This window comes from Ptychodera flava, unplaced genomic scaffold (genome assembly GCF_041260155.1).
Source record: "Ptychodera flava strain L36383 unplaced genomic scaffold, AS_Pfla_20210202 Scaffold_38__1_contigs__length_1544198_pilon, whole genome shotgun sequence".
Classification (NCBI taxonomy): Eukaryota; Metazoa; Hemichordata; class Enteropneusta; family Ptychoderidae; genus Ptychodera; species Ptychodera flava.
The window spans coordinates 1,372,869-1,397,500 of record NW_027248360.1 but is presented as its reverse complement, the minus strand read 5'-3'; the positions used below and the strand labels follow the sequence as shown (position 1 = coordinate 1,397,500).

Below are 24,632 nucleotides of genomic sequence, written 5' to 3'. Positions count from 1 at the left end.
CTCAGTGAATTTCTTCATGACGTAACCGGAGAAATTTAGGAAGCTGTTTTATAGTTTAACACTGCATACACAGCGCCGATTACAATCGCGCACAGCGATCGCCATCTCAAACTTTCAGTGATAGCGTTGTTCGGCAGCAAATGACTCGCGAAAAGGTGTGATGAATATTACTCAGATTGAGGTCAATATTGACCACGTACCTACCGCTTGTAGAAGACCGGCGTTGGTGTCCCTTTTTCAGGAACACCGGGTTGTTGGCTCTCGGCAGATGACGTGCGAATTTTAACGAAATCAATTCCCTTGGAAACGTAGTGTAATACAGAATTGATTTCACCTCCATAGAACTTTTAGTAGTGAGTTAGCGTAGATCTTACTGTTCGAAGGGACAAATTTGCTCTCTTTGTTTACTATTGGTGATATCAAAAAAAACATGGAATAATTCCATAAACTCACTCATTGTACAAAATGACCAATGTCCATACCAGCAACTGCAGTGTAAATATTACCCCTTTGCTGAAAGCAAACACAAGATGTTGTTTGTGATCTCCAGATAAAGGATTTTTTCCTATTCTCCGACTTGCTTTCCCGTAACAAATAAACATCGCCCAGCCCTAATGCAAAGGAAAGCTGCTATCCCCTTATTTTTGAAAGGCACCGCCAGTTGATATTTCATTAGAAAGCTAGCATGATATCCGAACTTATGTAACAGCTTATATATGTTCACCATATTCAGCCATGCTATGCGTGTACAGTTGAATTTTCGGACTTGATTTTATGGCACCGACCGTCGGTTTGATCTTGCCCGGCTGCAAGCAGAGTTGAGGTTGTACGTAGTTGACCAGTATTTCATCATGTTTCAAGAAGTCAAACGAAACAAACCACTTTTCATATCAAACATAATTCTTGAAAAAAGGGTACTTTCCCCTTAATTGTTCTTTAAATTGTCGTTAGCCTACATCATTATCATGATGGGGTCACAACGGAGGACTAATATTCGCCAGATTGCACTGGCGAATTTACATGTAACTGTATAGAGTTGAAAGTAATTTGTGTAAATTGGCAGATACTCCTGCATATTAATTTGACATACGAGGAATATTTTTCGGATGTCAAATTTCCGAGAGAAACAGATCCCAATGAAAGTCGCCCTCTACGTCTCCCCAGCGCGCTCACACCGAGGAGAAACTGACAACCGGTAAAAGCATACATTGTTTTCGATGCAGCTAGGATTGATTGTTGTAGTAAGCAGCGCTGTATCAAACTTCTTGTGCATCAGCCTTTACTGTACACAAGTGATATAACAAATTATGTAAAACAAACAATTTTGCCAATGAAATCGATTACGGGAAGCATGTTGGGTGTATTGATTACTGTCGAAATGGGGACTATGACCCATTTATACTGTGTTTATTGGTCAGGTGATGGGGGAAAAGGTCAAGGTGCCCTTTTTAAACAAACACCTCACGTGACATCTTGCTAGTGAAAGCGTGATATTGACTGTGTCTGAGTTAATTGCTTCTTGCTATTTCATTTGTCGCACAAGGCTAGTAATCCTTTATTCCGCACGTCGATCGCTCAACCTCGAAAGGTCGGTGTTAGAGATTCAGCAGGTACAGCAACGGAGCTCTATCGACCCGTTTTATTCTCACGCCGTCTGTACTTCCCAGTGTACCGCTGAGCGAAAGGTCCTTGATTCCTGCTGGTAAGTTGGGTGGGGCTGTTTACGGCCTAATGCTGTAGCTAGAACTGTGGACCCTCCTCAAATAACTACGTGACGCCGGTCATTGCGATTAGTGGTACGTAATGAGCTTTTTGAAACTCCACGCATTCCTAATACCATAACCTTCGGCATATCGTTGTTTGTCGCCCCTTTGCAGAGATTTCATAATTTCGTTTGTGAATTTTGTAACGGTAAGTGACAAGCAGAATGTGCCACATAAGCTTCTGAGAGCTTTAAAATGAATTTTTCTAGCTCTCTGTTTGTCGATGAGATTGTTGTTGCTACGAGTGACCCCCGAAAGGGCACTCGAGGCTCGCTTTTCAAACCGTAGCAGGGTGTGCGTGGTACAAGCATCGGTGATTATTCAATATAGTTAAATTTGAGGTCATGCTCTTTTCAAATACCGTGTGTACAGTGAACACAAAAGGTGAAAGGGAATTGAATATATGGGTTCCGTTCAAAAAAAAATAACCTCTGTTAGTACCCGTGCGACAGTCCCTATGCGTCAAAGTTTTGTGCGACGACATTCGTTCGACAGACACTTTAAAAATTATAATTACCTCCTTAATGAGTTTTGCATTCTCAGATCGTTGTATTTTAAATTTATCTTATTTTCAAGTTTCGTCGTCGTATATTATGTCTTCTGTCGCTGAGTAAGTCTAAGCTTTTTATTAGTTAAGGTAGTATGCGCCGCGCAAGTGAAAGACGAACTTTTGCTCAAAATATTCTCCATTCTCTTTTAAAATCAAGAATAAAAACGGGGGTCACCGTGCAAATTTTGGTATTAGAGAAACAAATTACCTGACATTTACCGATTGTTGAAATTCAAAAGTGCCGCCATCCCTTGTGTTAACTCTGTGAGAGAATAAAAAAATACGATTTTCGAAAAACTAAGACAGTGAAAAGTTTTCTTACACCAAGAGCTTTAAAATGAGCCCCACAAGTGGTAGATCAGAAAAGAATTGTAAAAAGTTTGATAGTCCGAATGTCTGTCCTCGGGGCGCGTTCTACCTGCAATGATTTCGAATTAACATCTTACTTGAAGTAACTCTGAAGTCAACCTGAAGTTTTGGTTATTTGCTCTGAAGACACTAAAAATTAAATATTGGCATCTGAAGTCAACCTGTGTAATTGCGCTGACGTTTTGGTTATTTGCTCTGAAGACAGTGAAAATTAAATATTGACATTAACAACAAAGAAATTCTTATAACTACAAAACAAAATGTTGACATTAAAAATAAGGAAAGGTTTTAATTTTCCAGGGGACCGCCTGTTAGAGCAAGACACCTTTCAAAGATGGCGGAAGGACACGAATCCAGGCGTTTTCACCGAGCTTTCCGGATTCTTGTGGCTGGTCTTGATCGTTATCGTAGCTGTACTGTTCGGTTATTCAGCGTTCACTTACGTCACCAGATACTTACAATACCCTGTGACCGACGAAGTTGCCATGGTGAGGTCGCGGACGCAGCAATTTCCCGCTGTAACCCTGTGCAATACAAACACTTTCCGGAGGTCGGCCTTAGGAGAAAGTAGTTACAAGGACTTGTTGCTATTGGATAGACCAGGGGCGTTATCAAATTTAATGCCCTATAAAGGTAAGAATGAGTTTGAGCAATATACCTTAATACCTCCCGTATTTTCTCAAAAAAAAACTATATCCACCGTTACAGACAGCACTTCACGTACGTGTGTGCAATGACACATATCGAATGATGCCATACCATTGTGAACACGTGTATATTAAACACGGTGTCATCTGATTTAAAAGAAAGCCATCTCTCAGATAATGCTCTTGAATTCGTCTGATCAACATTTCAAAACCGTCGTCATAATATTACTCAAAACGCACAAACTTCGACCTAAGAGTCTTTTCAACATACACTTTTTGTTACGTGTTCAAGGGAAGTGGCGATAAGGTAGCAGAATTTCTCGCCGTGTACTGATAACAGCTTTTTCAACAGATATGTCGTTTTAAACTACTTGAAATAATATGCCTTTCTGCCATCCGTCAATATGGCGTTTTGCGTGTTGAAGTGTCGCGCCATTATGAATTGAACTCTATTCTCAATGTAGGAACAATAAATTAAATATCACTCTCTCTCTCAATCTGTGATCCCTCTATTTATTTGTCGGCCTGTTTTTCAGCTCCGTGTGTTTGCATGACTTTGTCTCTCATTATCTCTCTCTCTCTCTCTCTCTCTCTCTCTCTCTCTCTCTCTCTCTCTCTCTCTCTCTCTCTCTCTGACTATCTATCTATCAACTATGTCTATCCATTTATTTATCTATATATCTATCTATCTGTTTTTACTATCTATCCATCTATCTATCTATCTATCTATCTATCTATCTATCTATCTATCTATCTATCTATCTATCTATCTATCTATCTATCTATCTATCTATCTATCTATTTATCTATCTATCTCTCTATATATCTATCAATTTATCTGTCTGTCTGTCTGTCTATCAGTTTGTGTGTCTATGTGTTTATGTGTGCAAGATTCCGTATAATTAGTCTTCATTTACGTTTCAATGGTTATACCCGATAAACGGAATACTTTAATAACTCCCCTTTCTCATATCGAATAACCCCCTAGGGCCTTGCTTCGAGGGTGATTTTTCATGTGGCGAGAGCACAACAGAATGTGTGAAGCGTTATATGAAATGCAACGGCGTTGAGGAGTGCAGCAACGCGGCCGATGAAGACAATTGTTCCGGTGGTCCAGGTACGAATCCATGAAAGGCTGATCATTGGAACATGTGAAGAAATATACAGAACATGAACTTTTGGAGGATTGTTAAGACAAAAAAAATAGATACTCAAGTTTGAAAGGTTTACAAAAACAAGAAAGACAGAACCAAATATATTTATTTCCCTCGTTGTGTTTGCGACGTTATATTTTTAAGGCGCCGTTGAAATGTCTCCAACAAAAAAGTTTGCACCCTATTGCAACCTGTTTGACTGTCATTCATTCTTATCGCTAGTGTCCGGCAAAGAAACATTCTTAAAGCTAGCAAGATTTATAAAAACTTGCAAAGTCCTCCTGAGCAACTCTTCCTTTACACGGTAAATCAAATATCTCGCTATGGTGTAAATTGGATATAAAGTTTAGCGTTCCTTTGTTTACGGAAATCGGTTGCTAATTTACTCTGTCATTTTCTATCCGGTGTAATATTTAGCCCCGGTGTCTGATGACGATGAACCTTGTGCTTTGGACAATACATTCCAGTGTAATAATTCGAGGTGTATATCAAGTGAACTAACCTGTGATTTCATCGACAATTGTGGCGATTTCTCCGATGAAGAGAAATGTACATACCTGGAAGGTAAGAGAAAGAGAGAGACAGAGAGAGAGAGAGAGAGCTTAAGCACGCACTTTTAGTGTTCGCAATGTAATCACTACACACAAAAACGTCAGTAGGGCCGTACACATTGTACGCGAAGAATTTTTTCCGCTAACGGAAGACTTGAGGGCCCTTTTGCTTGAAAGCCAGCCTGTGCTTTCAAATATCAAAGTTAAGCGAGAATGCTGTCAGTTTTTCGCACGATTCGCACATACTCTCAAGATCAAACATTGAACATCTATATCTGCATGTACCAACGTCCCAATTTTGAGACTAAAATATGTTACAAAGGGTGTATTTTAAGGTAGAACGCGCCAAGGGGACAGATATTCGAACTCTCAAACTTCTACAATCCTTTTCTGATCTACCACTTGTATGGGCTCATTTTATGTAAGGTTCTTGCAGACTTTCCACCGTCTTAGTTTTTCGAAAATCCAAAATTAATTTTCCTCCGTAGAGTTAACAAAGGGATGGCGGCTATTTTGGAGTTCAAATATCGCAAAATGTTGGGTAATTTGTTTTGCTAATTCCAACTCTGCACGGTGATGCCCGATTTTTATTCTTGATTCAGTAAGAGAATGGTTGAAAGTTTCATTCAGGAAAGTTTGAGTAAAAGTTTAAGCCATTCACTTTCGAGGCGCTATACGTAAGCTTTGCTTTCATGGCACTGTGTAGCGCCAGAACAGGTCAGGAAAATAATGCAGGTAACTCCAAGCTTGAAATATAACACTATATTCGCTAATTCTTGATTTGATCACCCTTGAAAAGCGCATCTATTTCAGTAAAGAGTTCACAATACGACCTACTGGTTGTGGTAGTTTAATGTTTATGTCAGTAAAACTCACCGCCACATTACCATTCTGCTCTGTTGAACTAATAACTTAATCTTAGTGATTATCAAGAGGTCACAAAACAGTGTAAAATTATACTTGTAGTACTCTACTGGTATACTCAGCTTCAACGGTACAGAACCTCTAAATAATCTAGAAGTGATTGTATCAAGACAGACACCGGACAAGAAAATCAATCCCAATCTAGCTATGTGTCGACAATCCAAATCTAACCGTAAAGCTCTACAACTTCATACCAAGATATGATTAAAAATTTCACTAGACTGCAAGGAAATCAAGTTCAACTGAAAATAATGGGGATACCTTTGAAGTCAGGGATATCTTAGAGGTCTTAACAATCGTCCTAAAATTATAGTCAAAACAATCTCTCCAGAAATTCTAACAGTAACCTAATCACCGAAATTATTAAACAGCAATTCTAGAAAGAGGCATTGTGTTCTATAGAGCTTTCTACTGATATGCAAATTGCGATGCTAAAAATAATCCATTGATAGTAAACTGCCCTTGAAGGCTGTTGGACTGGTTATCGAGGGACACTAATCTAATCAGCACAAAAGCAACAGAGTTTAGTTAAACTATGGTGGTAGCAGGTGTAGATATTGTGCAATTACATTGCAAGTTTAACGATATTTAACTTAATTATTTTCTTGCGTGTTCATTTCATTCTGCTGTGTGCCTGTGTTCATTTCATTCTGCTGTGTGAATGTATTCATTTCATTCTGCTGCGTGACTGTGTTCATTTAATTCTGCTGTGTGCCTATGTTCATTTCATTGTGCTGTGTGCCTATGTTCATTTCATTCTGCTGTGTGCCTGTGTTCATTTCATTGTGCTGTGTGCCTATGTTCATTTCATTCTGCTGTGTGCCTGTGTTCATTTCATTCTGCTGTGTGCATGTATTCATTTCATTCTGCTGTGTGACTGTGTTCATTTCATTCTGCTGTGTGCCTATGTTCATTTCATTCTGCTGTGTGCCTATGTTCATTTCATTCTGCTGTGTGCCTATGTTCATTTCATTGTGCTGTGTGCCTATGTTCATTTCATTGTGCTGTGTGCCTATGTTCCTTTCATTCTGCTGTGTGAATGTGTTCGTTTTATCCTGCTGTGTGCCTATGTTAATTTCATTCTACTGTGTGCCTATGTTCATTTCATTCTGCTGTGTGCCTGTGTTCATTTCATTCTGCTGTGTGCCTATGTTCATTTCATTGTGCTGTGTGCCTATGTTCATTTCACTCTGCTACATGCCCATGTTCATTTCATTGTGCTGTGTGCCTATGTTCATTTCATTCTGCTGTGTGAATGTATTCATTTCATTCTGCTGCGTGACTGTGTTCATTTCATTGTGCTGTGTGCCTATGTTCCTTTCATTCTGCTGTGTGAATGTGTTCGTTTTATCCTGCTGTGTGCCTATGTTGATTTCATCATCTTCTGCTGTGTGTCTGTGTTCATTTCATTCTACTGTGTGCCTATGTTCATTTCATTCTGCTGTGTGCCTGTGTTCATTTTATTCTTCTATATGCCTATGTTCATTTCATTCTGCTGTGTGCCTGTGTTGATTTCATTCTGCTGCGTGCCTATGTTCATTTCATTCTACTGTGTGCCTATGTTCATTCAACAGACTGTAGTGGTGACTCGTTCACATGCGATAACAGTGGCGGTCAATGCATCCCCAGATATCTACAATGCGACAGAGTAAGAAATTGCAGAAACGGCGAGGATGAGAACAATTGTGAATATTCCACAAAAACAGGTACGCTGTTACCCAGAAACTTACCATACTCACTTATTGTTTTTTCTGATTCCAATTTAGAGATTTCATGTGCCATATGCAAAATCAATCGAAGCGAAACGGAAGGAACGCCCATGTATAGACGCCGCAAGACTAATTCTATAACAAAATTTGAATGAATTGTAAAAAGAAATGATATTTTAAAATTTGTGTTTGTCAGAAGTTTCGACGTAGACCGGACATAAGCTTTTCTTGCATATGTTAGAGTTAATATCATTTTGGTTTGTATGCTTAACCTCACTCTTTTCACACCAATTATCCATGTGTCATACTTGCTCTGTCTGTTTGATTGTCTGTCTGTCTGTCTCTGTCTGTCAGTGTGCCCGACACTCAAACTCTCTCAAACTTCTTTGCTTCCTCACTCTATCTGTCCCTGTCGCTGTCTGTCTCTGTCCCTGTCTCTCTGTTTCTCTGTCTTTGTCTGTCTGTCAGTCGGTCTGTCTGTCTGTCTGTCTGTCTGTCTCTCTCTGTCTCTCTCTGTCTCTCTCTCTCTCTCTCTCTCTGTCTCTCTCTCTGTCTGTCTGTCTCTCTCTCTCTCTCTCTCTCTCTCTCTCTCTCTCTCTCTCTTTAAGTCAGAACGGACAAAACAAAAACTTTACAAAAAGGTGTGACTAGTAATTTAAAGCCCCAGTGCTGCTAACTTTTGATGATAATTTCACCATTTTTATTTTGAATGTGATCCATAATTCCTTGTTCTTCTCCCCAAAGCATGTTGATATACACAGTATCCAGCTTGTCAACTCAGCCCCTATGGTTGTAAACTGCATTTTTATTGTTGAAAACTGACTTCTGGTCCGGACTTGGATTCAAATGTAAACGATATTCATGCATTTTACACACATAGACGCTAAGTTGACAAGCGAAATAGTGGGTGTTTCAACATTCTTTGGGAGTAGAATAAGAAGTTGCAATTTATTTATAAAATAAAAAAAAATGAAAAAAACCATCGAAAGTTAGCAGCACTGGGGCTTTAATTTCATCGCTCAGTTTTACAACCGGTAACCGAATTTTAGAAATACCCTTACAAAACTATTGAGGAAACCAACAGTCAATAGTATTCCAACCTTCTGCTTAACAATTTGGGAAACACACAGATGACCTAAGATGTTATCAACAGTTTGACTGGTAGATTTAAACACAAAGAATAAAATGTACAAATACGGCTAGTTTTCAATCGGGTTAATCATGTGAAAGCCAATATACGTGACCAGAAAGTTATCAGCACACAGCTCCACGACATCGTAGAAGTTTTAAACTATTTCTTGGTCCATGTTGGTGAACATTTGGCAAACAAAATTCCAGCAGGCGACAAAGTATCACAATATCCTGATACACCACAATTGTTATGATAAATTATTATACTATTAGTATCAATGGCAGCGTCTGATAGGTAACGGTTGATATTTCATTAATACTATAAGGAGACGGACCCACCGATGTGTTCCCTGACGATTGGACGCAGGCGTACCAAAATATTACGAAGGTCGAACGACACTATGACGACTTCAGAGAAAAAGTGTACAAGCCAAAGCCAATGCCATCTTTGATTCCTCTTCTGCTGGCGAGCACGTCCCCGGCATTTGATGACGTCAGAGATGCGCTGGCTGTGACCAAGGAAGAGATGCGAGTACTTGGACATCAACAAGACGACGCCATCTTGAAATGCAGCTACAATGGCATGGAGTGTGGATCTGGGTAAGAATAACTTTGTGAAATATATTCAACCCTTCGGATGCCGCTTAGACTATCACCCTACCTCTAAAGATGTCCATCTGTGGTTTGTGAGGCTTGACATGAGTATACTGTTTCACGGATCATGAGAAAATTAAATTTTAAGGTGCCACTTGATCTACAATGAATTCACGTGAATCCATCTGTCGAAATGTAATATTTCAACATTTTCTTAACTGTTCAAAGTTGATCTTTTTTTTGGACACACAAACGTTCGACCATCGTTACTCTAGATACAACGTAACCATTTTCTCATTTGAAATATAATCTTTAGTTGGTAGCATGCTATATGATCAAGTGAATGTTACGGGAGTATAAGCTTTCAAAGACGTGTAGTCTCCTTCATCAGATGCAAGGGTTAAATGAAGAATTGAAGCAGAAAGCGACGGAAAATTTGGAGTGAAAATTTCAGAAAATTCAGAAATTTAGGGTGGACATTTTTCACCCTGAGTTTTCCGTCGCTTTCTGCTTCAATTCTTCATTCCACCCTTGCATCTGATGAAGGAGACTACACGTCTTCGAAAGCTTATGCTCTTGATCATAGCGTGCTACCAAACCAAAAATTGTAGATCAACACGGCTACATTTTTTGCCAATATGTCAAGCTGCTTTGAAATATTAATTCTTTTTTAATCGACTCCAATCTCCTCTGACTATAATATCAAAACAATCAAGCAGATATTAGATAATTAGGCCTTCATAGAATTCATTTAGCTCTTACCAGAAGATAAGACTAAGTACCGGCGAATTTGTTTCGATACTCTAAAGATCGCAGTCATACAACAAACGTAAAAACATATCTGAAAATTCTGCCAAAGGTAAATGTCACGTTGATCGAATACTACGTATTTTCCCTCTCCATAGAGCTTTTACCATCTCACAACACAGACGGTATGGCAATTGCTTCACCTTCAACGGCGATGCCAGCGCTGCTATGAAGGCAGCTAAACCAGGTCCTGCACACGGTATGTATGTCGTATCTCGAAAGTGCAACTGTGTAAAGCAAAGTACGCATATACGCCTAAACATAATTTTATAATTTTATACAAAAAATATAGATGGAATTTGTAATCTATATACAAACTATGCTATGGCAGGTAAAGTAAAATAATCGCTATGAAATGTCTTAAGGTCACAGGACGCGCCTCAGGGAAAGATATTCAGACTCTCAAACTTTTTCAACTGTTTTCTGATATACCACTTGTGGGGGTTCATTTTAAAGCTCTTAGTGTAAGAAAACTTTTGACCAAGTTAGTTTTTCGAAAATCGAAATTATTTTTTCTTCTTAGAGTTAACACAAGGATGGCGGCCATTTTGAATTTTTAATATCGGTAAATCTTGGGTTATTTGTTTCTCCAGTACCAAAATTTGCACGGTGACCCCTCGATTTTTATTCTTGATTCAGTAAAAGAATGGCTGAAAGTTTCATTAAGGAAAGTTTGAGCAAACGTTTAAGTCTTTCACTTTCGAGGCGCATACCATACTACATTAAAGGCAAGGAAGTTGACATCAAATTGAATGAACAATCATTCAATGGTCTGACATGTCTATTGTACCAGTATATTGATGGCGCCAGTACTCCGATTTGATTGGTCGGTGAATGAAAATAACCGTGCTATTCTCACAATATGGCATGATTGGAACAGGCACTAGGTCTCAGCTAGAGAAGAATTCTTTTTTTTTACTTTTCATAGTTTCTCAATAATTTCGTAATTTCGTAATAATCATAAGTTTATAATTTCGAAAAATTACGATATAATAGCAATAGATCACCTCATCTCAGCAACGGGTATATCACTCCATTTTGTCCAGTTCACTCCATGTGTGCACTCATTATCACTCGTGCACAGATGTCGTGAACCGGTCAAAATTTCACATGGTGTATCGTCTCTCGATGTGGTTTCTTGCTTAAATATGTACTTTTTACAAGACAATGAAAATTTCCTTTGAAATGTACATTCTTAAAGCTAGTGACGTTGGAAAAACTCATAGGGTAAAAAGTACAGAGGCAAATTGAAATAGTAATTGGGAAAGGTAACGCAAAATAACACAAACAAGTTATTTTTCTATTATGCTTTTAGCAGACTGTTGGAGCAAACAGAAAAACAACTCCCATGAAAAATGTTTTTCCTATGGATCGAAATAGTTTCTAATTTTGATAATTACAATGGCTGTTGTTACAATAAACAAACCCTTAACGCCTAAATTACATTGATTGGCTGTCGTGACAAAAATCCCACTTATTGTATTACCTTTAGAAACATCAGCCCTGTTTTGATGATGGTAATTGTCTGGTGAACACCCTTTTTAAGTTATTAAGCTGACAGATGTGTTATTCAAATATTATTTTGTTCACCCATACACGCAGGCAGAGTTCGGCAAATACTTGAAACTATACGACAGATTCATGAAAAATAATATCAAACAATAAGACTCAAAAGGTCTTATTTACTTTTTAACATATATCTCCTGAAACGTGTCATGTGATGAATTAATATCGCATTAAGATTAAAATATTATTATCGGTACGGCTATAATTTCTTTGGACATCAAGGGACAGAAGTTGATAATTTCAATATTTTTCTTGGTTTCCTTCATAAATATGTACATTTCGCTATATTTTTTGAAATTGAAATTAAATTGCGAGCCAGCAGCTGTTGGTACATGCATGTCTAACATAAATTATGAATGCCATAATTGTCAGATGAATTCCAATGTCGACTAAAAAGCACACTACAATAATACTGCCGATGTGGAACTGGCTCGGAAGGTTATTATGTCTGATAGGTCGATTGTCACTATTCACAGCAACTTAGGGAGTCTATCGTGTAAAAATCAATGATAACGGTAGGCTCACTCGCACCTCGGCTCTGTTTTATAAGTTGAACTTTTGGCATTGCGATGTGACTTTCGAAGCAGAACCAGTACATCAGCCGTGTTCTGTCGACAGAACAAATATAATTGAAAACGCGCCATAAGTTGCTGCAGCTAATTAAGCCTCGATATCGCGTATACCCTGACCCCGTTCATCGGATTTGAAATGTAACAAACGTGAAGTTCACTTGAATTCCACACGAGCCATTGGCGGTTGCTGTGTTCCCACCTGGGTGAGGTCAAGTTGAATAAGGTCACAAGACGAACGTAACATATTGTGTTCGGGGACCATCTCAATTTTCATAGATTTTTGTTCAGAATTAGTGATTTTAACCCCCGCATATATGCTACAATTGCAATTAATATTAATTTAATGAACAGTCGAGACATCAAGGAATTTTAATCTTTTTCTGTGATTTCCACTCTTCAGGCTTGAAACTACTGCTGTCGGCTCAACAAAACGAACATGTAGGGATATACGGGGGAGAGACTGGTTTCAAAGTTGTGATCCATGCCCAAGGCGTCATGCCTTTACCGGAGCTGAATGGATTCTACGCTTCGCCTGGAACGTTCACATCGGTTGCCGTGGAGAAGGTGACAGTACCATGATATATTTATCACTAATTTCCATCCTCTTAATGATGGCATCGCCCAAGCAATTCAAGGCGTGTGAGAGAAGTCATTGTGGTCGATGTAAATTATTTCCATTAGCGTACAACACAACATGACACTAAGGGCCACACGATAAACTAATCTTTTTGACTTATTAATGTTTTATCTCAACTACTGACAGAAATGGTACTCATCGAACAATAGGCAGTGCCACATTTACTAACGCCCTGTGGATTTAAATATTGAACGCATCAGTGTCAGACAGATGTGTGCTATACTGAGTAATATGTTGTCTATCTCAACCTTTTACAAACTGCCGATAATTATTATACACAATATGTTATCAGTTACGAATGGCGTGTTAATACTTTGAGCGCCAAAGTCAATTTTGTTGCCTTTATAAAATGTATCCCATTCATTTTTTTTCCAGATTTTTTGCCAAAATTGTGATAACACTGTGAAGCCAAATGTGATGTATATTTGGTCAAAAATTATCCAAAAAAAATTCAGAAAAATTGCCGTGGAGAAGGTAGTAAAATGATGCACTAAAATTTTGGCGGGAAAATTACAGCACTCGAAGAGTTAAACCACAAATTTGAGATAGTCCAATTTATTCTGTTTCGAGGAATAATATGGCTAGCCATATTTTTGTCTCTGGTACTACATTCATTCACAAGGCAGAGTTAAGGGTCGTCTCTTAGTCGGCCCCGGTTCTACAAAATGTGAACACGCGCTATGTCGGCCCTAGGCCAGCCGACTTCATGTGGGGTCTAAGGGGTGAGTTCAGAGTTCACACAGAATTGTTACCGGGTCCCACTTTTGTGTTATCGGTATATTTCTGCCCGGGCCCAGTTAAAGCTCCATAAGCTGTTAGTATCTTTTGGTTATTTTTTCAGAACTTTTGCTTTATGGTTTCCCTACACTTTCTGCATTGAATCCCTAAACTGTAATTTAATGCCAAGTATTTAGCCTATCAACACAACCTATATGAGTATAATCCACATTGTTATTGTTGAAAATTGTATTGAAGTCCGGACTAGAATTCATTTGTAAACAATAAGCAATGATCACTACACATAAGCTGTGTTGACAAAAAGAATACTCAAAAATTTCAGCATGGCAAACGGATTAGGGTCAGACACGATAGTTGATATACAGAAGCAGAATACTCAAACACTGGCCACAACCTACAGTTTATGTCCTTTTAATGCCTAAAAGGAGAACGATCAGAGACTCAGAAGAGGGAGTCTAGTTATACAGTTTGAACGCGAACCAAAATGTATCTTATCACGACATTGTGCCAGTCTCAGAGGCTGCCCTGGGCCTAAATGTGAACTTAGCATAAAGATATTCGATCATCAGTGTTAACGCCCTCTATATCCTGCATCCTAACTAGCCTCTGTTAAGCATCCGTCATTCAAAAATATATTTTTTATCTTGCCCCATAGATTTCCGCAATACGATTACCAGAACCTTACGGCAGTGCCTGTTCAACTGAATATCGGCCAGTAGAGGTAAGAACGCCCTGCATTTCGTTTTGTTTGATTTGTGCTCGATGTTGCTTTGAGTCTTGATGTTTTGTCCTAGACATTCCCCAAATCTAGCATCTTCCCTAATGCAGATCAAAGATTTAAACCAGTCTGTCGAACGTACGCAACTAGGTTTTGGATATTTTGTACCCACGAAAGCTGACGAAATCACGTGCCTCATTTCTAGCACTTTGTAGTCCAACTTACATAGAAAATATATGCAAGGGGGATTCTGGATTCGGACGGAATAATTTTTGTTGGTCCACAAAGATTTGGGAAATCGTCAAGGGTACTCTTTTATCCAACAAAGCTTGTATAGCTTCCTGCAGAATCGAATTTAACGTAGTATGCGCCTCGAAAGTGAAAGACTTTAACTTTTGCTCAGAAACGTTCCTGAATGAAACTTTCAACCATTCGCTTACCAAATCAACATTAAAAATCGGGGTCACCATGCAAAGTTTGGAACTAGCGGAACAAATTACCAACATTTTGCGATATTGAAATTCAAAATGGCCGTCAATCCTGTTTTAACTCTAGGGGGGAATTAAATTTTGGATTTTCGAAAAACTGAGACGGTGAAAGTTTTTCTTTCCCAGGGAGCTTTAAAATGAGCCCCCCTCCCCCGCCAAGTGGTAGATCAGAAAGGAATTGTTGAAATTTTAGAGTCCAAATATCTGTCCCCGAGGCGCGTTCTACCGTAAGTTAGTACAGTTATCGACTGACAACAGAAAGATAACGCCTTGTTTGAGAAGTTCTACAATGATAGGGCGTAACACTGTTCTTATCCGCTGTCTCTTTATTTCATTCTAGGAATGTGAAGCAATGTGCTTATCGAGATACATGGAAGATTATTGTGGCTGCAGTAATGTCTTGATGGCCACAGAGACCGCCCCGTGTGACAAAGCAAACCCAAAACAAGGTTTGAGACCTTTTAAGAACCATTCTATACGTCATTGGTTTTTGTAACAATAGATAATGTCTGGCAATGTGAATCGGGATGAAAGGTTATATATGATTGGCAGATTGTTATTATTTACGGCAACTTAAGGAGTCCTCAACAAGGACTATCCTCTACTGGATTGGCTGTGTCGGAAGAATTCAACCCATGGACCTATTGGCTGAAAACTTCAAACTTCAAACCAACCATTTTTCTGTAATAACTGAACCAACTATCAGACCTTCGTCAGTATGAATTGTGTTTACAATATCTGTAGATTTTCCTATCCTTTTTATGATGTTTGCTGTTAACTTACTGATTAATTGCAGACATGTGCCGGCAGTTGATGGCGCACTTTTCCGCTCTGGGAGTTCTGACGTGTCATTGTGCACCGCCTTGCAGGTACGTTACTATGGAAATGGTTACTTGGTGTGTATGTAGGATCAGAATAATTAGCAATTTTGAGATAGAGGACTGACATTTACACAAGGACCAAATCCAATTTGTGGTGTTATGGAATACCACATAGGGATGTTGACGTTTGGTGATTGGTCGTGAAACAAATTGTACATTGTGACGTGTACGAAACGAATGAAGCCCTAACTTGCAAATTTACAACCAATCACTGACAAATTAACATCTGTATATGACAGATTCCCCGATATATACACCGCATTATATGTTACCATGGATTCTCAAATTGTGTTGTTTCCATGGAAATTGACTCCTTCTAATTGTTTGAAAAACAGCATGAGTCTTGGTAATTTTTGGGGGTGTACCGAGCCCCCAAATAAAACAGATAAGACACTGATCAAGATTGATCTTTTTCACCTATCACTCAAACAAGTCTTGTATTATTCTTACAGCGAGACTCAGTACAAGCCTACAATCACCCAAACTGCATGGCCTTCAACGAAGTACGTTCCCCATTTGTTGAATTCACTGCACCACACCAATAACAAAACTTGGATGTTGATTGACGAGATGGACGTCAAGTAAGTATCTTTCCGTCTAAATCTTTGTATCGTTTGTCAGTCTCAGCATGCAGAAGATGAGTTTTGTGGTCAAGTAAGGTACAATGCGCCTAGGGCACATGTATTTGGACTCTGGGATTTTCACAATTCTTTTTATGACATACCACATGTTAGGGCTCATTTAATGCTCTCGGAGCAAGAAAAAAAATGCGCTGTCTTAGTACTATCGAATATTTAATTTCTCCCCGCAGAGTTAACACAGGATGGCGACCATTTTGAATTTGAAATATCGGGAAATGTCAAGTAATTTGTTTCTGTAGTATCAACATTTGCATGGTGACCCTGCTTTTCATTCTTGGTTTGGTAAGAGTAAAGATGAAACTTCCATTTAGGAAAGTTTGAGCGAAAGTTTAAGTCTTTCACTTTAAGCGCATTGAAAATATATTAGTTTCGATGGATAAAGGTAGGGGTTTAAAAATGAGCCAGAAGTACAAAATGTCTACAATTATGTTTAATTGTCATTAAAATTGTGGTCACTTCAACGCGAGAAAGGTGATTTGAAGACATTGATAGCAAAATAATAGAGACTATGGTGTCGATTAAAGTAATTAATGTAATGAATACAGCTAGGCACAGCGTTCTGACATTTTTGTATTGTACGTCAGTTGAATGATTATTGATAGAGCCTACCTTTTCTTTGTGCATTTCAATCGACGATTCTATTGTATGTCGGTTTGGTGATTTGTTCAATGATATTATCTCTTTTGTGTCTGTCGTGCCTAATTACAGAGCTAACCTAGTGTCCCTTGAGGTGTACTTTAACGACTTTACAGCCACACTAGTCGAGCAGAAACCAGTCTACACGGTAAGTGCATGGCTTCCTTTACCAGCGTGGTGTCAGAAAAAGCTGGCTGTCTACGTGGCGATGAACTCTGTACAGCTGTTGCTATGAATTTATGAACAGCGATATAAAACTACACATTGTCTCATGGATTTTATGTCCATGTGGTCACTTGCAGGAGGTGTGCTTCCTAAGCATTGACACATAAATTAGAAATGATCATATATACATAGATACATATGAGCATACATGTTAATGTGTAGGCATCCATGTATGTATGTATGTATGTATGTATGTATGTATGTATGTATGTATGTATGTATGTATGTATGTATGTATGTATGTATGTATGTATGTATGTATGTATGTATGTATGTATGTATGAGTGTGTATGTATGTATGTATATACGTATGTATGTATGTATGTATGTATGTATGTATGTATGTATGTATGTATGTATGTATGTATGTGTATGTATGTATGTATGTATGTATGTATGTATGTATGTATGTATGTATGTATGTATGTATGTATGTATGTATGTATGTATGTATGTATGTATGTATGTAGTATGTATGTATGTATGTATGTATGTATGTATGTATGTATGTATGTATGTATGTATGTATGTATGTATGTATGTATGTATGTACGTACTACGTACGTACGTACGTACGTATGTATGTATGTATGTATGTATGTATGTATGTATGTATGTATGTACGTACGTACGTACGTACGTACGTACGTATGTATGTATGTATGTATGTATGTATGTATGTATGTATGTATGTATGTATGTATGTATGTATGTATGTATGTATGTATGTATGAATGTATGTATGTATGTATGTATGTACGTACGTACGTACGTACGTACGTACGTACGTATGTATGTATGTATGTATGTATGTATGTATGTATGTATGTATGTATGTATGTATGTATGTATGTATGTATGTATGTATGTATGTATGTATGTATGTATGTATGTATGTATGTATGTATGTATGTATGTATGTATGTATGTATGTATGTACGTATACGTACGTACGTACGTATGTATGTATGTATGTATGTATGTATGTATGTATGTATGTATGTATGTATGTATGTATGTATGTATGTATGTATGTATGTATGTATGTATGTATGTATGTATGTATGTATGTACGTATGTACGTACGTACGTATGTATGTATGTATGTATGTATGTATGTATGTATGTATGTATGTATGTATGTATGTATGTATGTATGTATGTATGTATGTATGTATGGACGTATGTATGTATGTATGTATGTATGTATGTACGTATATAAGACCAACACAGTCATAACGACGCCAGATTCTGCGTAATTGCCTACATGTCCGATATTTTCAGAAAATCCTGGTAGAAAATACAGTTATCGAGAATAGAAACTTAAAGACCAGACAAGGAAATCTTGGAATCTTCATTTGAGATATGTCATGCTGACCTTTCTCTGATATATTATTTCTTCAGGTAATGACCTTCATGATGGATCTCGGTGCAGTTCTAGCCACTTGGATGTCCTTAGCCCTGCTTCTCGTTGTCATCGTCTATATCTGCTGTTGTCGCGCCCTCAGCGGTAAATCTGGAAAGGCGAGCCGCTATCAGTAAGCGAGAAAAGGACGTTTCCCGGGTTAGTTTAAAGATTGGTGTAAACATGATAGAACAGCAATTTGAACATACCATCGGGGTAGTTTATATCGGAGTTAAAATCTGTGTCTACCGCTGTCTGAAACTTTGCATCTCAAAACAGCAGACTCAGCTCAGATCGGCAGAATTATTGTCTCTTTTTCATTCACACCGGCAACGTAGGCTATAAGATTAGAATACAGGTTAAATTAAAATATCATTTCACCGGTGTGATTACGGGAAATATGATTAGTTAATGTTATGTGTCAAAAGATGTGAATACTTTTCAATTAGTGTGAGGTAGCTATGTCTTTATACATGAATATATATTTAAATTAGCACTTTAAATAAACACACAAAATATATATACTTTAAATATATGCAAAAAGGTTAAGTCCAAAAGATTCAACTTGAATCACATATCGTCACATTTTAGCGAAGATAGTAGTTAAAACATTCTCTCTCTACTGCCCTCTTGCGATGGGAGACTGACAAGTGTACCTTTTGTTCAGTAATATTTCAAAGTCGATGTCGATGCAAACTTATGAATTTGTCGCTAGACAAAAATGTTCTGTCATTTTCACTCCAATTCCATATTCATGAAGGGAGGATATTCCATCGATAAAGTATTTTGTGACTGTCATTTTGCAGAGGTGCATATAATTTTAGAGTTCATTTTCACACCGAGAAAGTGCACAGACTCGAACGTGCAAGGAGAATTAGATCGTTTGTTAGTTGTAGTTTTTTTCCATCTGTTTGAAAGAAATCTTTACGGTCGCTTTTTATGTTTTGCATTCCGAAGCAAGCGATAGGCCTGAGTCAGTTATCTTGTCAGTATAGCTCGACAAGTGGAAATAATGTACTACAGTAACGCATGCGCAGTGAAGTAAATCTTGATCTTTGGAAGCGTAACATGTAGTTATTATGATTCAAAAAAGGATTTATATTTGGTTGTTATCTAGCCATATCATCCTTGATAATAGAATTTTTTATCGTTTTAGCAGTGTGTTCTTCAAACATGATTTTAATCAAGTACGCTCCTTGAAACTGATTTTTTAAAAAAGTATTTGTCAAACATTCCTCAATAAAAGTTCCAATCATATTCTTACCAAATCAAGAATAAAAATTAGGGGTACCGGGTTATCTTACAAATTTTGGTGCAAGAGTTAAATAATAACACATGAGAGCGAGGGCAATATCACGATTTATTGCCTGCCCAAGGGATGGTGGTCATGATCGAAATACTGATGATGCCCGAGCCGTAGGCGAGGGCATCATCAGTATTTCGATCATGACCACCAGCCCGAGGGCAGGCAAAAATCGTGATATTGCCCAAGCTCTCATGTGTTATTATTTTTATTACACCGAACAAGCAAACATGCAAAGAAACAAAAACACAAAGACTTCTTCGAGTACAGTTCGCCTTCTGAGTCCGGACCTCAGCGTAAAATGTTGTCAGTGCCGAGTCTAGGGTTGCCGCTAAAGTTTGCCGATTTCCTCGGTGGCGTATCCAAATTTGTTGCTTGCATACGCTGAACACAGAAATTGCATTCCATGTTGCCATTTTCGTTCGTTTGCTGTTTACTTGCATCAAAATATCGTCTAACTGTGCCGGTGACAGCTCTGCATGACGTTTCGAAGCCATAAGTTGCCGACTGCAAAGTACAACAAGCGAACGACAATTTGTTTTGCGCAGAGAGGAAGCGCAGTAAGTATAAATGACGTGATCCATGTAATATCAAATGCAGAGGGCATCATCAAGTTCGCAGAGGGCATCATCACATTTGCAGAGGGCATCATCACGTTCTTTTACATGTCACGTGAGTCGTGTTTAACCAATGGCAGTGCACGCTGAATGAGTGAGGTGTAATAATAATCATATCACCTTATTCTTGCCGATAGTTAAAATTTAAATGGCTGCAATCCCTCGTCAACTATATGGTGAATGTATTATGTATACGTTTTTTTACACAATTAAGACAGTAAAACTTAATCACTTACTCAAAGAGCTTTGAAATAATCCCTAACAAGCTGTAGACCAGAATAGTTTTTTGCAATTTAGATTGTCAAAATATCTGTCCACGAGGCGCATTCTACATTCAGACTAAATAGTCAATGAAAAACTTTGAAATTTTGTATTCAGTCACATTTATATGTTTTGAAAAATGTTTATGCTACCAAGTCAACAGAAAGTTTCACGTTTGCTAGTTATTATGTAAGCGTGCAATGATTTCTTCATTCTTTCCTGGAAATTTTTAACGCTCAAATCAAGTTTTGGAAATCAAGACATGTTTAATGAACGCGGTCTCACCGTTGCGCTTGACGTAGAGGATGCAGAATACTGCAAGGGCAAGAACACACACTGCATAACATTTCAACCTGTCTAGTCTGTTCCCGCGTACTTCGATTCGCGTTGAATATCTGATCCTCGGCAGACTGTTATTATACGATTTCCATGTGTAATTCGCAATCAAGGTCAGCGTTTAAGTTGTGAAATTGCACTGTGCATATCTTTTGCGCATGCTCTCATCACAGCTGTGCTCATATACCCCTCATCAAATTAAACCCCGTTTGAGAGCTGGAGGTCGGACAGGGCTGAGTTTTTTTCTCGGTAATCATCGAATCAGGATGGAATGTTTTGTGTGTGTGTGTAACGCAAAGAGGACAATTTTTGCGAAATTTGATCAAGTACATGTAAATTTTACTACACTTTATGTAGTATCCATGACTATTTAGATAATTGATAAATTAGTGTGAATCATATTCTTTTCAGCTATCATAAATTGTGACATTTTGATCAGTTAAGTTGTGATAAATTTCATTCTCAATCAAGTCGCCAATCAACTTATATTTCAGTAATGTTAGATTAAAGATCACCATATCTGTCTTATCACATTTTTTGTCAAGTCGATTTTTTTTCTTCCTCTGTGTTGGTTTAATAAGGTTTTCATTGTGAGTCTGTGAACTGCTTGGAGTGAGTTGAGCTTCATTGCATGGGTCGTTGCGCGATTGACTGATTGATCGAGTGATGGATTGAAAGACAGAGAGACAGACAGACAGACAGACAGACAGACAGACAGAAAGACAGACAGACAGATAGATAGATAGATAGATAGATAGATAGATAGATAGATAGATAGATAGATAGGTAGGTAGGTAGGTAGGTAGGTAAATATGTAGATAGGTGGATAGATGGACAGGTGGATAGATAGGTTGATGGATGGATAAGATAGACAGACACAGACAGACAGACAGACAGGCAGACAGACTGGCAGACACCTACACAACAAAACCATCTCAGACAATCAGCCGGAGAAGGCGGAGAACAGTAATATAATTTGACATATTGAGGCACTAAGAATAGCGCCCTCAGGAGTGCGGCAGCGTTTCGTGTGGATTCGTGCGGCATTATATCGAAATATACACATCTGTGAAACTTAGCGTGCACACTATTGCGGTCGACAGTGATCTTACATTAGTTTGTCCGGTCATTATGGCGCCATTTATCCAATATATTTATTGTGCGAACAGTCACCGCTAGTACTCCTTGAGTATGCCACTTTGAAACTAGTGTTTACGTAAAAATGCCAAGCATAAAGAGTGGCCGATTTCACTTTTGAGAATTAAACAGCATCAAATGCTTGTGCATGGTCACGTCACACTCGCTCTTTTCATCGATCAACAAATGATCACAAAGTTGACGTATGGGTCAAAGAATTTTCAAAATAGGCATATTCATGTATCTATTATTACCTTCGTTCAGTACGTATATAAATTTATGCAAATATGTCGATTACTCACTTCTCATTAGCTATGTATATAAATTTATGCAAATAAGTCGATTACTTGTTCAACCATGCCCACGGTAGAAATGTGGTCCGTTTCATCAATTACAATTACGATGGTATTGCTGAACGCGACGACTCTGCACATATTATAAAGAATTCAGTGCATAGGAAATTGGTTCAAAATAAATCTGAACACGTTTTCTACTCCACTTAATGCCATTCCCTTTCTTTTAGTTATGTACTGACGGTTAATATAGTGTGAATATCTTGTTAGAGGTGCCTAGTCCATCTTTCCTAACAGCAATATAGTATCCATATTTTCTATATTCTATGCAAATGCGTTAAAGCTAGCAAATATATGAGTTCGTTAATATCTCGCACTATTGACAATTATTTTTGACGTTAATGGCAATTTGAATTCCAAGTAATGTACATGTTTATTGATCGATCTATTTTTTTTATTGGGAAAGCCTACGGGATCTAGTCTCATTTACAGGTGCCAAAAATAAACTCAAAACACAAACTCAAATTACAGACAGATACAGTCACGGAACAAGTCACATAGAAAAGGGGAGGTCTATACAAGAGGTGAACCTAAAGAAAAACAAAAGAAATAAAATTAAGTAGGTAAATTACCAAAATGGATTGTCTAATGCCAGTTTTAAACAGTGCATGATTACTGAAAAGATCAATATTTGGATGGGAAAATAACAATTCGCTGAAACTACTCATGCACCTGTTGATATTATATAGGTGAGTATATAGAAATATTGATACGGCTACGAGGTGGTCTAAAGGTTGAACAGGTGAGTAGATGTTTGCTTGGAACATTAAAACAGGCCTTCAAAAATCGCTCTTTATTTGTATAAAAGAACTCGACCCCCTAGGACTATGTCACTTTTTAAAAAGTTATTCAGCACTTAATGAGCACAGTGTTCTTTGAACCTTGCCAACGATACTCTGGGCGGTGTCATTATGTGAAGCACGCTTTAGGTAACACAGTGTGGGTGATTGTCCATAGAAATGTTTTGTGTCAAGATTTTGCGTGAAGGGTCGTATGTCTGAATTGAAACCATTGTAAAGTGGCACGTCAGGTCATTCGGAAGGCCACAAGTAATGTCAACTTAAAGCTCCATTGGGATGAGTTTTGACGTTTTTCCCATCATTCTTGTTCTGTTTATGAAACACATTTATTCAGCTACGCTACTTGAAAATTATAGTATTAATGCTTTCGACAACTTGCGTGTGACGTCTCGTGTAGTGTTGAAGTGAAAATTATTGCAGGAAGGAATTTTATTGCCAACAATGATATTTAACAGCGTACATAACGCGCTTTGATTGGCTGGCCAATACTTCCCTTTTTCATTATCAGAAGGAAATAAAATGCAATGGTTTTCTAAAAGATCAATAATTAAAACGTTATCAACAGATTCAAGTTTTGTCCCTTTAAATGCAGACTTAGACGTTTGCAAAAGTATATCGGACGTCCTCTCCTCTTTTGAACTTCACCAAGGGCAGACAATCTTACGGTCTATCGTGCCCAGTGTGTGCCCGCCCATAGTGTTACAATCAACTTGTGTCATCGACATTGTAAAGTCGAGTTTTTGAACGTGTGTCACCACTCCGTTATCTGCACAGACGAGTGCAAAGTACATTTGGTTCAAGTCGGTGAATGTTTACAACATAAAATCATTTTGAACAGTTTCACTTGTTTCTCTTCTATTTAATACAAACCTATTTGAAATTCAGCAGCCCAGACCAGGTCAAGTTTACCAAGCGATCGATCGGGTTACCTTTGAGTCTGCGCAGTAGTGAGTTTCTGTCGGAATCGGGTGAAACCCCCCTGTTCAGAGTTTACCCCACTCAACGGAAATCATCGCGTTCACCTCAATCACCCGTTCACAAATCCAAGACTTGAACCAAGTTCAAAGGCAAAGGTACCAAAAAATAGTTTCGTTTACCTTTCTATAGAATATTATATAC

General features: G+C 38.1%; 1 protein-coding gene across 1 annotated transcript; it reads left to right on the top strand.

Moving 5' to 3' along the window:
• Positions 1-1,625: 1,625 nt before the first annotated feature.
• Positions 1,626-18,945, top strand: LOC139127872 (acid-sensing ion channel 1-like). Its single transcript, XM_070693730.1, has 14 exons — positions 1,626-1,702; positions 2,983-3,315; positions 4,318-4,446; positions 4,901-5,047; positions 7,533-7,664; positions 9,125-9,398; positions 10,298-10,398; positions 12,738-12,901; positions 14,368-14,433; positions 15,259-15,367; positions 15,715-15,787; positions 16,252-16,380; positions 17,149-17,224; positions 18,706-18,945. The coding sequence occupies exons 2-14, from the start codon at positions 3,168-3,170 to the stop codon at positions 18,841-18,843; spliced, it is 1,686 nt and encodes a 561-aa protein (XP_070549831.1). The 5' UTR covers positions 1,626-1,702; positions 2,983-3,167; the 3' UTR covers positions 18,844-18,945.
• Positions 18,946-24,632: the final 5,687 nt, after the last annotated feature.

Excerpts from the sequence above, each read along its gene's own strand:
- LOC139127872 (XM_070693730.1), top strand. The coding sequence starts at position 3,168 with ATGGTGAGGTCGCGGACGCAGCAATTTCCCGCTGTAACCCTGTGCAAT. Across the intron at positions 12,902-14,367 it reads CATCGGTTGCCGTGGAGAAG|ATTTCCGCAATACGATTACC; the intron begins GTGACAGTACCA and ends CTTGCCCCATAG. Across the intron at positions 15,368-15,714 it reads CAAAGCAAACCCAAAACAAG|ACATGTGCCGGCAGTTGATG; the intron begins GTTTGAGACCTT and ends GATTAATTGCAG.